The 15,873-nt window shown below is 39.0% G+C and overlaps 1 protein-coding gene across 4 annotated transcripts in view; it reads left to right on the forward strand.

Moving 5' to 3' along the window:
• LOC122642456 (callose synthase 3-like) overlaps nucleotides 1–15,873 on the forward strand; it is a 52,139-nt gene that overhangs the window by 33,526 nt on the left and 2,740 nt on the right. For 3 of the 4 annotated variants that reach the window (XM_043835938.1, XM_043835939.1, XM_043835937.1), the window contains exons 30-37: nucleotides 5,811–5,920; nucleotides 6,002–6,139; nucleotides 6,285–6,353; nucleotides 6,459–6,642; nucleotides 6,719–6,872; nucleotides 13,124–13,243; nucleotides 13,334–13,452; nucleotides 13,551–13,634. In XM_043835938.1, coding sequence (XP_043691873.1) covers nucleotides 5,811–5,920; nucleotides 6,002–6,139; nucleotides 6,285–6,353; nucleotides 6,459–6,642; nucleotides 6,719–6,872; nucleotides 13,124–13,243; nucleotides 13,334–13,452; nucleotides 13,551–13,634 — 978 coding nt within the window. Of the gene's footprint in view, nucleotides 1–5,810; nucleotides 6,140–6,284; nucleotides 6,354–6,458; nucleotides 6,643–6,718; nucleotides 6,873–13,123; nucleotides 13,244–13,333; nucleotides 13,453–13,550; nucleotides 13,635–15,873 lie in introns of all 4 variants that reach the window. The other variant, XM_043835936.1, reaches the window with a different exon arrangement.

Below are 15,873 nucleotides of genomic sequence, written 5' to 3' on the forward strand. Positions count from 1 at the left end.
TATGAAGAAAAAATTCGAAGCATGAAGTACAGAATCGGAGCATGAAGTACAGAATCGAAAGGCATGGTATATGTGGCATTCCAACTACTTTTACTAGATATGGACGAAAGAGACCCATCAACAATTCTAACCTTATCTCTACCTAAACTGACAGAGTAGGAATTGAAACGTTGAGACATACCAATCATGTGGTTGGTAGCACCGGAGTCAATGATCCACGAGGAGGAAAAGGCGGCACTAGTAGCATGGAGAGAAGTTGATGAGGAAGTAGACGAGGCAAATGAAGAGGAGGTAGTACGTGAAGAACCACCTAGCTGAACCATAACTCTACAAAAGGCTTTAATGTCCTCTTGAGTAAGGGTGCCACTATCAGGGGTTGCTTCCAAGGAATCACCCTCTGCAACCACCATATGTTCTCAGGCTCCCCCTACCTTGCCACTTTTGGTTCCACTAATGGAATATCGTGATGTTCAACCATGGATATTTATACTGTTGGTGTGTATGGACCTCTCACACTCTCCCTCTTGTACACGAACCGCGTGGCGCCCCCTCCTATGCTCCCATTAACCTTTTGTGGGAGATTCCATGCCACACTGGTAGTGTAACGACCCCAAACCCGGTCAGGGTAAAATTCACTGCACTCGCGGGCGCTGATCAAATGATCACTTGCATTTCATACATTTACCACAACTCCCATACACATAACATACACAGCGGAAGACTTTTAATGGGGTTGAGTTTATACTATTGGATTAAAACAAACATAATACTGGTGGCTTACATCATAAAACTGTGTATTCAAAAGTGATTACAATTCCGTTATTACTTAAATCATCCTATACATGCCTATATACACAAAAAGTATAAAGAACAGTCCTCATCGGTTACTCAGCTCTATCCCTAAGGTTCGAGCATCCTAGGCACTCGCATGTACATATGCACCCTCCAGCCTTGTCATCTGAAAAATCAACATAATTGGGATGAGCTAAAAGCCCAGTGAGGAGAATCATGCTATATAACTAATCATACTTATAAGGATATTCTTATACTTGAACAATTATAAACATCATTTCTGAAGTAAAACCTAGATCTGGTCATCTTGGTGTCCTGCCAATGTACACAATAATTTGAGGTTCTGCCTGCCATCCACAATTGTCTATTCTACTCCTAATTCCAGTCGTCGAAGCACTGGGGAGGAACGATGTGAATGTGATAGATGATTGCCCTAGATACACGATCTACTCCCTTGTTCCAGTCACCGAAGCACTGGTGAGGACCATGCATTAGTAAATCACCCGTTTAAGTTGTTGTCTGTCTCTGATTGGTGTACTCCTTTTAGTCACCGAAGCACTAGGGAGAATTATAACTTGTCTTATCATGTATTACGTATTACATCTTCCCTCATTCAGTACCTAATCCCCTACTGGAAAGGGATGGCAGTCACAAGGTTTCTACATTCATTTCATTGTCATTCTTGTATCATTTCATTCAAACATATCATGTTACATTCTTATCATTTCACTTATTCATTCATTCATTCATATCTGATGTCATTCATATACATGTTCATTTCCATACTATGGCATCACAACTTGTTATATATTGAGTCAACATGTCTTATAATATAAATCATTTCATTTGATACATACATAATAATATACATTTTTTTTACATAATACATTCATTCATATGCTACTGTACAATTATCACATATCAACACACAATGTTCCATTCACACACTCTTTATATCATGCTTCATGCATTCATTAACCTATAGCATTACAATACAAATTTCCGAACTCACGTCATATAATACATAACCATCAGATTGAGATTGCGAGACTTGCTCTAATGAGTTTATCAAACGGTGGATGACAGGCACCAATTGTTCTTGAAAGCAGACCGAGTTCAAACCTGATATACTTCCCCTTGAACCGCTCTTTGCAACCTTTTTAAACTCATCCCTTACATGTCCCAGAAATTGGCGGACCCCCCGATTTCCAAAACTCTGCTCTACAATTGTAAAGTAGACATACTTGTCCTCCATTAGGAACCCATAAGTCCTTTTGCGATTTCCAAGACTCTCCTCTAAACGCTGGTGCTTTGACTGGATCAATCAGACAGGTATGCGAAGTTTGAGTTGCGGTTCATGCGAGGAAGAGAGTGGTGTGAGGAGGAAGATCGAATTTGAGGTTTTTAGATCCAAGGGTAAAAAAGTAACTCCTACACTAGTCAAGGGTAGTTTAGGGATTTAAAAATATTTAACTTGCTGACATCATAACTTAATCGCATAAAACTAACGGTGGGGACTAAGTTGTAATATAGTGCTCTAATACAGGGGGACGGGTGAGTATTTTCAAAAAATAGGGGGTGAGTTGAGTATCGTTCGATTTTCAGAGGGTGTCATGTAATTTACCCTAATATAAATCATTTCATTTGATATATACATAATAATATACATTTTTTTTGACATAATACATTCATTCATATGCTACTGTACAATTATCACATATCAACACACAATGTTCCATTCACACACTCTTTGTATCATGCTTCATGCATTCATCACCCTATAGCATTACAATACATATTTCCGAATACACGTCATATAATACACAACCACATTTTCCTCACATAACTTGTACAAGTAAACTAAATCAGTCATACAATTACACAGTATTACTTATATGTTCCCCTCACATAGCTCATAAATTATACTTCATACAATAATAACCTGTAAGAATACAGCAAATGTTCCCTCACCTCTGTTTCCTTTAGATTTGATCACCTTTACGATTGGTAAATAATTAAGTATGTGTAAGCACCTCTCAAGAATTGAATCTAAACTTCAAATAGGTCTTTCAAACTTTGCTTCTCTACTCAACTTCCTCTTCAATCTCTTCTTTCAATGTAGGCTTTCAGCAATAGAAATCCCTTAACCCTATGTAAACAGTAAACAAACTATCAATTAACCCATCAAAGAAATAAAAACTATGCTAGAGCCTAGAGGAGAAGAAGAAACTAAGCTTACCTATACTTATCTTCTTCCTCTTCTTCTTTCTTTCTTTTCTCTTACTCAAGAACTCAGCAGCCTTAGGAATTTCCAGCAACTATAAGACTGTCCCAGCCTTGCCACCACCTACTTAAGCATGCACATGGTGGCTGCCTCTAAGGCCACCATATGATCCACTAGAGTGCTTGATGCAGATTTATTACCAAATTGGGCTTCTTTCCCTAGAAATAAGTCAAGGGTTGGGTTATATACATGTTGGACCTTTCACCTTTGATCCCATGGGTTTGCTAAAATTTTGATCGAACCCGTTAGCAAGTTCTAACGGTTAGATTTGGCTGGGCAGAATTCTCGCGAAAATCATTTTGCATGTGACCTTCTAAAAGGGAAGAAGAATAGTTGCAGGTTTTCAGTTTTAGACTTACTTGGGGATGAAGAACAGATTGGATCAAACTTGAATGTAGAACTTGAACATAACAGCAATGGAGAAAACAAATAACCAATTCGAACCACCCGGACTTCCCACCGCAAGGTGTCAATCGGACCAAACAGCGATTCCGTCAAACGATCCACCCAGGCTTCACACCGCAAGGTGTTGATTGGATCAAACACCAATCCCACCAGCCTTGATCAAACACAAGACAAAAATCTTCAATGGAGAAGAAGAGCAGCAAAAATCTTTTCATTAATCAAAATTCGTATTCAATACTCACCCCCCTTACAACCTTATATAAAAGACTCAAAAATAGACTCCTACACTAAAAAGGAAGGCCTAACCCAATCCTTAACCTATTAGGTAACCTAAACCGACTAAGAAAGTGAAATAATAAAGGAAATAGGCTCAAATGGCTGGACTTATAGAGTCCTAATCCAGCCCAACTTAAATAACAATTAAATAGTCACATGACCACTTAACCAAGTCACATGGTCACTTTAGTGATCACATGACCACTAACCAAATAAAAAGAAATCTTCTAACTAATCCCGTATGCAACATAATTACCCATAAAAGTGGCCTATTATATAGAAAACCCATGGGATCAGAGGCTCAACATATATATAACCCAACCCTAGACTTATTTCTAGGGAAAGAAGCCCAATTTGGTGATAAACCTGCATCAGTGCTTAGTCAAATCAGGTCCATGGCCACCTCCTCCCAGCCATGTGGCTGTGTTCCTATTGCCACCACCAACTTGGCCATGCAAATGGTGGCTGTTTAGACTAGGTCAAACAAAGTGGCTGACCCTTGATTACACCTCACCCTTATGTCATGTAGCTACTAACCATGCCACCACCTCCTCCTCTCCATGCACCATGTGGCAGTCCTGAAATAGGACACATGGTCCAATCATGCTATGCCACCTCTAATCCCTCATTAATTCCCCAAATAATAGGATTAACTTAATTAATCATATTAATCAAATAAAAATCAATATTTAATCACTATGATTAATATAAGCATGCCACCTCGTGCTTGCACTATTCAGAAAAATAAAACAATTCAATATATACTAAAATAATAACAAATGATCTAAATCAATATTAAAGTATTATACTAGAAATGCAGGGCATTACAGGCAGCTTGTAGATCCCCTATATAAATGACAAATAATGCCCCCACTTAACAGAGTACTGATCCAGTGCTTACAAAATGATCGGGTACATTGTCACAATATGTTCCAGTATAACTCTACTGAATAGATTAAAGATTCAGTACTTCTCACTGACAATAATATTCCCAGTTCAAGAAAGAAAACAGAAGAAAATCTCATGTGTAGGACCACAATTTTTCTGTTTTAGGATGAAGGAGCTTCATTTTTTTGGGGGGGGGGTGGCTGATAGAAATGGGGAAATGTTTTAGAATATCTGGGTTAGATTGGGTTTCATATATATTGTTCCAACTTCGAAAAATCTCTAATCTTTTGTTTAGTCAATATGTAAGTAAAATATTTCATCAAGATTTGTAATTTTGTATTTGGTAGGGATTTCATTATAAGATAATTTGCATACCCGGAGAACAATACTTAAGAATTTGTGAAAAAATGATTTAAAGCATGGGATGGATATTTATATCACTGCCTCTGTCCTGGGTTTTGGGAACGTTAGAGTGAGGAGTTTCCTTTTCTCTAAGTCATTGTCTACATGTATCTCTGCTTTGGCATGTTTAGATTTTATCTAATTTAGTATGGGCGTATGTGGTGTGACTTGGTATCATATGTGTTCCAACTTCCAAGTTCTTTTAATCTAAAAAATAGATGCAACATATTCCCAACAATATGAGCTAGTAGAACAAACTTCCAACATTTTATGTTTTAAAGGTTTAGGGAACTGAGAAAGTCTTCTTTCTATCATAAGCTATGAAACAAAGAAAAAAGAGACGGCAAAAGGGATCAGCAAATGGTCTTAAATCATTTTCCAACTTCGAAATACATACTTTTAGCTGACTGTCCCGGGCTCTGATCTGCTTAGAACAGTTCATTTTTACAACTTTTTTATTTGAAGGTAAGAACAGGATATGGGAGTAATAGTGTTAAATCCATTGCACTTTTGTAAAGCCAACCCGACTCATTAGTCCAGTTGCTTTTCAGAAGAGAAATTCTGGGTACTCTGCGCGCCTTGCATCCATTATCAGGATTTTATTGTACTATAGGACATGGGCATGTGCTAGTTTGACAGCACTTTTCTGTCTTTGCATCCATTCTTTATGTTTCTGACCATACAGTGGTCTTTAAAGATCTGAGCTTATTTTCATTGAATTTTTATGGGTTACATATTACTTGACATATTATTTTTATTGTAGTGTTTTGACCCCTTACTATATGGAGGAGGTTCTTTTTTCGATACATGACCTCGAAGCACCGAACGAAGATGGTGTTTCCATCCTTTTCTACTTGCAGAAAATATTTCCAGGTTTGTGCTGGGCATATAGTATGAATATACTGCATTTTAATCAAAAATTTCTTTTATGTAATGACTATATGGGTTGTCCAGACGAATGGACAAACTTTCTTGAGCGTTCCAGGGTGAAAAGACCTGAGGACCTGGATGAAGCTGTCAGACAGAATCCAGACCTAGAAGAAGAACTTCGTCTTTGGGCATCATATAGAGGGCAAACTTTGACTAGAACTGGTATGAGATTTGGAGTTCATATGCACATGCATTCCCCCCCCCCCCCCTTTCCCCGAGCCGCCAGTGTCATAGAACTGAATAAACTTATTCTGGACTGCTAATCTTGGATTTATGTAATTCATTGATGAATTTTTCCCTATTCTAGTAAGAGGCATGATGTATTACCGGAAAGCCTTGGAACTTCAGGCCTTCCTTGATATGGCTAAAGAAGAAGGTACTCATTACTCTGGATTATTATGGAATGCTTGATTATATGGCAGTTTATGATAAAATATTTGGTAACTTCTCTATTTGTATCTTGATGATTGCCTTTTTTCAGATTTGTTGGAAGGCTATAAGGCCGTGAATCCTGAGGAACACTCAAAGAGTGAAAGGTCATTATTTACGCAGTGTCAAGCTGTAGCTGATATGAAATTTACATATGTGGTTTCCTGCCAAAAATATGGAATTGATAAGCGATCTGGCAATGCTCGTGCACAGGACATTCTAAGGCTTATGACAACGTATGTGTTCCAAATTAATATGTTATCACTGTATTTCTTATTACTGTAAATGATTGTATGTATTTTCATGTGGCAGATATCCATCTCTCCGTGTAGCTTACATTGATGAAGTTGAAGAAACTAGCAAGGATAAGTCAAAACGGATGAGTCGCAAGGTTTATTATTCTGCACTTGTTAAAGCTGCACCTAAGTCTCCAAATACTTCGGAGCCAGTACAACAGCTAGACCAGGTATTGTATTATATTTTTGGCAATTAATTACACTGCTCAAAATTTTGAGTGGTGATGGTCATATATTTTTAACTTATTTCATTATTTGATTGTTGAGCAAAAAACTCCTGCCAGAATAAACAAGTACAAATCAGGCGTGTGAACTGATTATTGCATCTGAAAATATCAGCTACATTGCTGTCTAGCTCGTGCAATATATGTTTATCCTGCATTTTCATTGAATAACCCATTAACAATGAGAGAACATATAGAAGATAAAAATGTTCTCTCAAACGTAGAACGATAAATATTGATGTGATTGTCTAAAAAAAAGAGTAAATTACACAGACCTCCCCTGTAACTTTGCCTAATGACAGGGGACACCCGTGTTTTGAACAATTACGCTCACTACCCATATTTCACTATACTCAGGACAGTCGGCCCCATTTTGTTAGTGTTATGCTGTTAAGTGATGACCAAGTTACCCTTACCTGGAAGTGACATTGCCCTTTTGCCCTTTTGAATGAGTTGCCCCAAATAGCAAAGGATTTCGTTTTCATCTTGTTCTTCTCTGCAACTCAACCGGACCACCTGTAAGAAAGAAGATTGATGAAGACCCTTAAACCAAAGCTCCAGTTATTCGAAGAAATAGGTCTCACTGGGTCCGTTCTGGATTGGTTCATTTCGAAGAACGTTTGTCTCTTAACCTATAGCTTGGATTGAAGATTAATTCCCTGCATGGAGATTCTGAAGAAAATCTTCTCTCTCAATAGTGATCACTGAGGCCTGATTCTGGTTATCCGGAGATGCAAATCGGTCCTCTCCACAGACCCAGAAAAAGGTTGTTGCCCAACATTTCCTTATTGGATTGAAGATTGATTCCCTGCGTGGAGATTCTGAAGAAGATCTTCTCTCTCAATAGTGATCACCGAGGGCTGATTCTGGTTATATGGAGATGCAAATCGGTCCTCTCCACAGACCCAGAAACAAGGCTGTTTGCCCAACATTTCCTTATTGGAGAGCCATGGGATTGTTGGGTCTCAACTCTCAACACTCTTTAGGGGGAAACCATCATTGTTTCTCATGAGGGAATCTGTGCTTAGGGACCTAATTAGAAGGGTTGTGGAGATGGGTGTCTCTGCTGATTCAAGCCTTCAAGGATGTTCGTCAGCACCCTCCACACTATTAGTACCATGAGTCCCGAGTCTCTTAGGGGGGAAATTCGAGTTGTTTCAGGGATTTGGTTTCTCAAGGGAGGAATGTAAGACGGTGTTTAAAAAGATGCCAGCTCTGTTTGGATGTTTCGAAGAGAGGTTAACATTAGGAATCGAGTTCATGAATGCTATTGGGTTGAAAAGACGGCGTTGGTTAATTGACCAACATATCTGATGTACAGTACGGAGAAGAGAGTGATCCCTCGGTGCATGGTCATTGGTATTTTGAAGGTGCTGCAATTTCTTGAGGAGAAGTTTGTGGACAAGTTCCTTTTGAGATTCAAAGATGATGCAGAGGAGTTGTTGGCTGCGTATAAGGGTGATGTTTTGGACTTTCTAAGGATTACGAATCTACATAATTTTGCTTATACATATTCTACATCAATAGACCACCTAAAGAAATAAATTACCCTCTCAGTGACGGATTCATAGATTTAGACATGAGAGCGTCCGGTGGTGTTGCAGACTGCTTAGTGCAGAAGATGAAAACATGTAAAAATCCTGGCTACCCGGCCTTTTTTTGCACCCACTTTTATTGAAGTAGTTGCAGGTGGTGCAGGTCGAAGTAGTTAGAGGTCATGCTCCCTAAAATGGGGAGCTCCTCTGCTTCGTTCTCATCTCACGGTTAATGTGATTCGTAAGGAGGAAGAAGAGGTTTAGGTGTTTTAGGTGCAAGGGTAATAGGGTCATTTCATGTTTCTACTCAACAGTCTCTAACGTAATGGGGTTGACAGTAGTTTTTGAAAACACAGGCGTGCTCTCTGAGGTTAGCAAAGTTACAGGGGAGGTCCGTGTAATTTATTAAAAAAAAAAAGGCGTAGCCGGTGCACGAGGCTCCAGCCACTGCCGGGTTTGGGGTGGGTCAATGTACGCAGCCTTACTCCTGCTTTCACAGAGAGGCTGCTTCCCAAACTCAAACCCGTGACCACTTTGGTCACAATCGAGCAACCTTACCGTTGCACCAAGGCCGGCTCTGTGTCTAAAAAAAAAAAACCAAAAAACCATATCAGCACAATATGTTGCCAATAATATTAAGGGCAAGAGTTATCTGTCTAGGAGCATGGCCTCTGTGCCAGCACGGGAGCCAATGGGAGCGCACATAGGAGCATCAACAAGGGCGGGATTTCCACCTTTCATGGGGGTGGGGTGGTCATTTTTCCCCATACTGTGTCTGGGTGAATGAGTCATGCTCCTGGACAAAGTCTTTTTTCCCTAATAATAATAATATTAAATTTGACAACTGTTTAGGTGTTTCGAATAGAAAATATTTGAATGTCCCTTTTTACTATTGCCCCCCTGCCCACAAAAAAAAGAATGTCTTAATTTTGATTGTACATAAAACACCTTTCCCCCGCCCCTCTTATAGGTACATATTAACTTGAATGTTGTGGCTGAGGCACTTGGTTGGGTATTCAGCTTTAGAGTTTTATAGATGTAGTTGCTTGTGTGGGTAATTGCTTTTCAAACAGGGTTGAACCAGGGGTAGGGTTTCGCAACTGACAGCTGTCTATCATTTATTTCCAGATAATCGAAATAAAAAGTGCCTCTTTGGTGTGGTCAAATGACCTTAATCTTCTTTATATAATCCTGTGTTATCCATTTGTTCTCTGATGTTTCTTTCCCAAGCCACTTCACTAGGAATCTCCATGTGTATTTGTTTGCTGTTTTCTTCTTTGATATAAGACCATTGTTTTTAAAAGGGACATCAAGGCCGGGATACTCAGGGTCATTTTCTGGTATATTTTTCCTCCCAAGTGTTATTTTTATTTGGAGGGAGGGCATCCAGATGGCTGCAGCCCCCAACGGTTGCTTTAAGGACACTGTTTCAAGCATCTTTTGAATGACCTTCGCTGACGTCTTAAGTAGCTTCTGTATGTTGAACTCCTCAGTATCAAAGATGACCTAAAAGCCTTCAATAATTGACCTACTGAAACCCTAATATAAGAGTTTGAGGCAAAGGTTGCCGCTGGAATTTCTTTGAAAACAAAGGACAGATATGAACTCGAAAAGAAGAATTAGCAATTTCTGTTTGACTGATATTAAAATTAGAATATAGAAACTTAAACTGGAACAGAACTTAGTTATGGACTTAAAGAGAGTTTGATGGAAAATGCATGAAGACAGAATAGGAAATAATTGGTGAAATCAATGAACCAGAAAACGGGGGAGAATTTTATGTAGGAAGACAAATTTGATGTCTATAATCCAATGGTAAAATCAGCTTAAAATCTGGTCAAGTTCCCTTTTGGTTTGTTCTACTAAATAACTTAAAATTTTCAGTTCTCTTGATTCTAATGGGGGGAGATAGAACTGGCTGCGGAAATTGGGGAAAGCAGGGCAGAAATAATGAAGGAGTAATGGAGAACAGAAAGCTAAAGTTTACTGACCTGAACAATTACTAGACTCAATTTCAATCCTACCGACATAGGGAAAAGGACCCACAAATACTCAAAAAGACTCGAATTCAATCCTACCAACATAGGGAAAAGGACCCACAAATACTCCATTGACTTCAGCTGAAGACCCCTAGTCAAGGATTAAAGTATTGCACTATCGCTATCGTGTATCGTATTGGTGGGGTGATTTTAAGAGACGTATTGTATCGTATTAGAGTTACGTATGATACACATGAAAATGGTCAAGATATACATGAAAATACACTTTTGGAGTAAAAAATAGTATAAATAAGTAATATATAACATGTATCATGCATAAACACTAAAATGTAGAACTACGTGTAATGAGACAGTGCATTCAATTGAAATTATTATCAAGGATGGTTTTTTTTTTACATGTAGTAACAGTCGATTGTCTAATGAGACAAGTTCTCTTGATTTAACCAAAATAAAAATCAAGTTCTTTGAAAACATACCGTTTTCTGAGAACCTCTCCTTCAATCTCTGATTTCAGCCACTTGAATGATCGAAATATAGGTTTGTTGGTTGAATCAGATTCGTTTTTGATGCTTCAATGTAAACCCCAAGTCAAAAAAGTGGAAAAAAGAGGTTGACAGCAAGGAATGAAACTCTCAGGTGGTCATTTCCACCTTCGAAACTCGTTGAGTTCTGGAATGTGTGCATGAGCTTTTAATGGCCTGTATCACAACGTGTCGCATTGTGTCGCGCTGTATCGGCCGATACGTTAGCGATACGTACCATTACTTAAATAATATTTTCCCAACCCCTTAACATGACGTAATGATGAGTAACGGTATGTATTGGTAGTATCATATTGTAGTGCACTGTGTCGGCCAATACAATATGATACTTAATGATACATGATATTTTTCAAAATAAAAAAAGGATATGTATCTCATTGTATCGTATCGATACCCTGCAATACCGAATCGTATAGGCCGATACGATACGGTGCGAAAGGGATTCAAGGGCTTGAATCACCCTAGAGGGGACCACCTAATACCCCAAATCTCAAGCACAAAGGATAGGCAACCAGGAAGTTCCAACTTCTAAGTAGATATGTAGGGTTGTAAATATTTCCAGTACAGATTACAGAACAGAATAGGGAAATTTGTGACAGAATCGCAAGAAAGAAGAGAGGGAAAAGGGGGAGAGAACAAGAACATACGAATAATAGAGAGGAGTATAGGAAAAGAAGAAGTGAAGAACAAACCTGAGAAGGGTTTGATAAGCAATAACGGTAGGCAGCAGCAAACTGTTTTCTCCCTCCCCCTTTCCCTTGGCACCAAATCCTAGAACTCCATATTCAGCCCTGCTTCCTTCCCTTGTAGAGATGGTCATTGCCTCCATTTCATCTCACCCCCTACCATTGGAGACAAGAAGGTTGGCCTCTGCCCTACTGGCCTTCTGGATACTGAAATCTCTAAATGGAAGAATTGCTTAGTAGGGGTCACTTCATTGGAAGTCAACCTCCTTTCAACATAGTCAAATTTGCCCTAAGCAAACAATGGAAACCTCAGGGTTCGTTCGATGCTTACCTCTTCAACAATGGAATTTTCATCTTCAGGTTTTCTGATGAACAGAACAAACTGAGAGCCCTTGTGGGAGGTCCCTGGCGAGTAGGGAAAAAACCAATCTTCCTCTGTCAATGGGATCAATATTTGCAATTGAGCAAGGTTGACCTGCACTCCATTCCTTTGTGGATCACTCTTGTAGGCCTTCCCCTCCATTTTTGGTGTGAAATTGGACCAAAAGATGGTCCGTCTTGCCTTCACAAGGATTTGTGTCGAAGTCTTTGCCGATGCCCCCCTCCAACCTCAATCATGGTTATAGATGTTGAAGGATTCTCCTTCCACCAAAAGGTCCATTGCTAGTGGCTCCCCCCTCAATGTCTGGCTTGCAATGTAACGTCCCAAACTCGGTCAGGGTTCTAGGCACTACTCTTGCAAGTGCTGACCCAGTTACAATCTTACATTAGTAGTAATAAATAAATCCTAGTCTCATTTACAACGTAGCGGGAGCTTTAGATATTGGATAACAGTTCAAGTCGAATGTTAGCAACCTGTAAACCAAGATACCATCCCATGTGTTTGAAGGTGGTGGAGCTTAGCCTTGCTTGAGTGGGAGGTACTGTACTGTTTGTACAAATCAGGATCGAGTTGATTTATATCAGCTTCTCTGTTCCACATGCAATTGGATGATTTACAATTCTTTAACTTGATAAGATCATAAGAAACTTCTGTAGCCAGCTCTGTGAGTAGAAACAACATGCTGATTTTAGAAGTCTTGGAGTATGTCCTCAGCTTTGGCATCCTAATCTTTTCGGCATAGTGAACCTGAAGCTGGTTGTGGTGCTGTAGAAAACTGCACTTATGTTAGAACATATTGATAGAGTGATCTATTTTCTAATGTGACTTTTAAGCTAAAAATAGTGGGCCAGTTTTGGGTGCAAGCAATTCATTTTGTACGTGTCATATCTCAATGTAATTGCTTGGTTGCAGAGTCCTTTTTTTTTTTATTTGCATAAATTATGTGGCACGGTCTATTGCTTTCATAATGTTGTCTGCAGTGGTGTTGCCAACCATTGTATTTCGGATTATCTACTTGGGATAGTTATTGTTGTTTGAATTTGTATGAATAGGACATTTATAAGATAAAGCTTCCTGGACCTGCTATACTGGGTGAAGGAAAGCCCGAGAATCAGAATCATGCGATTATTTTCACACGTGGAGAAGGGTTGCAGACTATTGATATGAACCAGGTAGGCAGATGGGGTTATGTCTGGTTAGCTGTGTGGTTAGCATTCAACTCTGAGCCTTAACTTTGCTTCTTAAAATGCCAATTTCTTTAGGACAACTACATGGAAGAAGCATTCAAAATGAGGAACTTGTTAGAAGAATTTCTTAAAAAACATGATGGCGTGAGATATCCATCAATACTTGGACTTAGGGAGCACATATTTACTGGAAGGTAGCGCCTTGATTTTGCTAAATTGTTCTTGGTTTAGGTTGTGTGGCTCATGAATCGATAATGTATACTGTCTGATATTCTTCTCATATCATGTGCAGTGTTTCTTCCCTTGCATGGTTTATGTCAAATCAGGAAACCAGTTTTGTGACTATTGGGCAGAGATTGTTGGCAAACCCTTTGAAGTAAGATCTCTAATCATAGTTTCAGAAAAATGCCTTTTCCCGTCTTTGTGGTTGAAGCATTTATCCATGTCACTGGCATTTTAGAATTATCTTTTTTATGTAACCGCTGTTATTTTTGTCATGCATGATTTGACTCATTTTATTCTGGTGCATGGTTTTATCTTTCTTATATTGGTAAGGCTGTATTTTTTTGTTGGGCAAGGCTGGCATGGGAAGAGAAAGTGTGGGAAGTCTAACAGGTGTCCCAGTAAATAGTGAAACCCAATGTGTTTGGATGGCGCAGTAAGGGGAAACTTAGATTGACAAGCTTTCCCTGTCTCCCACACTTCCCAGCCGATCCTCTCCAACATCCAACAAAAATCAATGGGATTCATATTTTGGGGGCTTTCCCAGGTAAAGTGCATTGTGCCCCACTTTTCCAGGCCACCCAAACATCCCTATGTTGGGAAATGTTCCAGTTCACTTTACTATCCTCAACATGTGGGGCATACATGTACTTTTACCTCTCCACACTTCTCTGAACAACCAAACAAAGTCTTAAGTGTCTACTGAGTATTTGTAGTTACTTGTCTGTATAGTTACGGCTTATGATTTATCAAATGATCAGGGAATTTTATCTTTTGTTGAGACACTAAACAATGTACTTGATATGAAACTCTGCATAGACATGATTCTTGGAGAATCAATCTATAATTTTTCCATGTGGTTTGAATTGTATCTCCTTTCGGCCACTTCATTCTTTTCTAGAGTTGGGAGCAAGAAGTTTGTATCTCACTGATGTAATTTCAACTCCCTGGGTAAAGACAGGTTAAGGGCAGGAAGATGAAGTGGTTCAAAGAGATTTCTAATTACAACCTTAATTTGTTTTGTTTCTTCTTTTTTATCTTCTATTAATTGGAAGATCGAATGAGCCAATGGGGAACTTACGATAAATTAAGAAAGAAAGGGAAGAAGAAAATACTACATTTCAGGATTATGTATACCACTAGAGAAAGAATATGCAAATTTTGATCATATAATTATCAGTGTAAAATACAAACCTCACAACATTTAGGTGTCGTGGAATGAAATGGCACCAAATGGCTAATCTGAAAGCTGGCAAATGCTATATACCTTCTGAAAAACAAGGGGCTGGAAAGGCCTTTGATAAAATAAACCCTCCCACTTGGTCCTCATTATATATCACTCCGTGCCACCTAGAATGGTTGTCACTTCAGTAATGCACTTTCCCTCTTCTGGTGAATGTTGAAGGCATGACAGCGGTACCTCACCCACCTAACTTTATATTTCTAATATGGGAAAAAGTTTGGCACACCGTCGGTGTACCGTAAGCTAGCATGACAGATTGACAGGGGTACCTCACCCACCTAACTTTAAATTTCTCATATGGGAAAAGGTTAGGCACACCATCGGTGTACCGTAAGCTAGCACCCATTTTGTCTATCTCTCTCTTCACTCCTTTGAGATGACTCAACTGCCCCTCCTGTATAATGCCCCATCCTGCGCCTCTATTGGTGCCGCCCGCTAGCTTACCACACACAGGCAGTGTTCCAATCCCTCTCCCTTCTAATATAATTCCTTACTGTTGCTCCAGAAATGAAACTATTGTGGCTTAAGAGTCGTTCCAAATCAAAGGTTTTTTCTACCAATTTTATTCTCAAATCCCTCAAATTCTCTTTAATGATCTCAAAATTCTCAAACCCTTTAAATTCTCTTGATTGTCCAAATTTATGGCCTAAAAATAGCTACTGTCATTTGAAGCACCTGTAGAATAGTAGAGCATAGAAAAATTGTCTAGTCCTACAATTGAGATAACTGGTGTTCATTTTTCACTGACCTATATGAAGAGCTTAGCTAGCAGGCCTCACACTAAAACCACTTGGTGGGCAAGTGCATATTTATCTTGTGTGAATGCATATCTATGTTGTAGCTGAGTCAAATGCGAGGTAAGTATTCACACTAAAACTTGTTGGTGGGCAAGTGCATATTTATCTTGTGTGAATGCATATCTATGTTGTAGCTGAGGCAAATGCGAGGTAAGTGTTCACAGAAATAAAATAAAAGGGGGAGGTGAAGTTGAGGTGGGATTGCGTCAGAAGATGAAAATAAGAAGATATTGCCATTAGCTAGAAATGATTATTTTGTTAAACTTCTATTGCAGGTTCTATCCATAACCCTAAAGTTTAAAGATTCTACCCATTTCATTGAGTATGTGATGTTTAGTATATACTGATCCCTG

Source organism: Telopea speciosissima, chromosome 10, assembly GCF_018873765.1.
Source record: "Telopea speciosissima isolate NSW1024214 ecotype Mountain lineage chromosome 10, Tspe_v1, whole genome shotgun sequence".
Taxonomy (NCBI): Eukaryota; Viridiplantae; Streptophyta; class Magnoliopsida; order Proteales; family Proteaceae; genus Telopea; species Telopea speciosissima.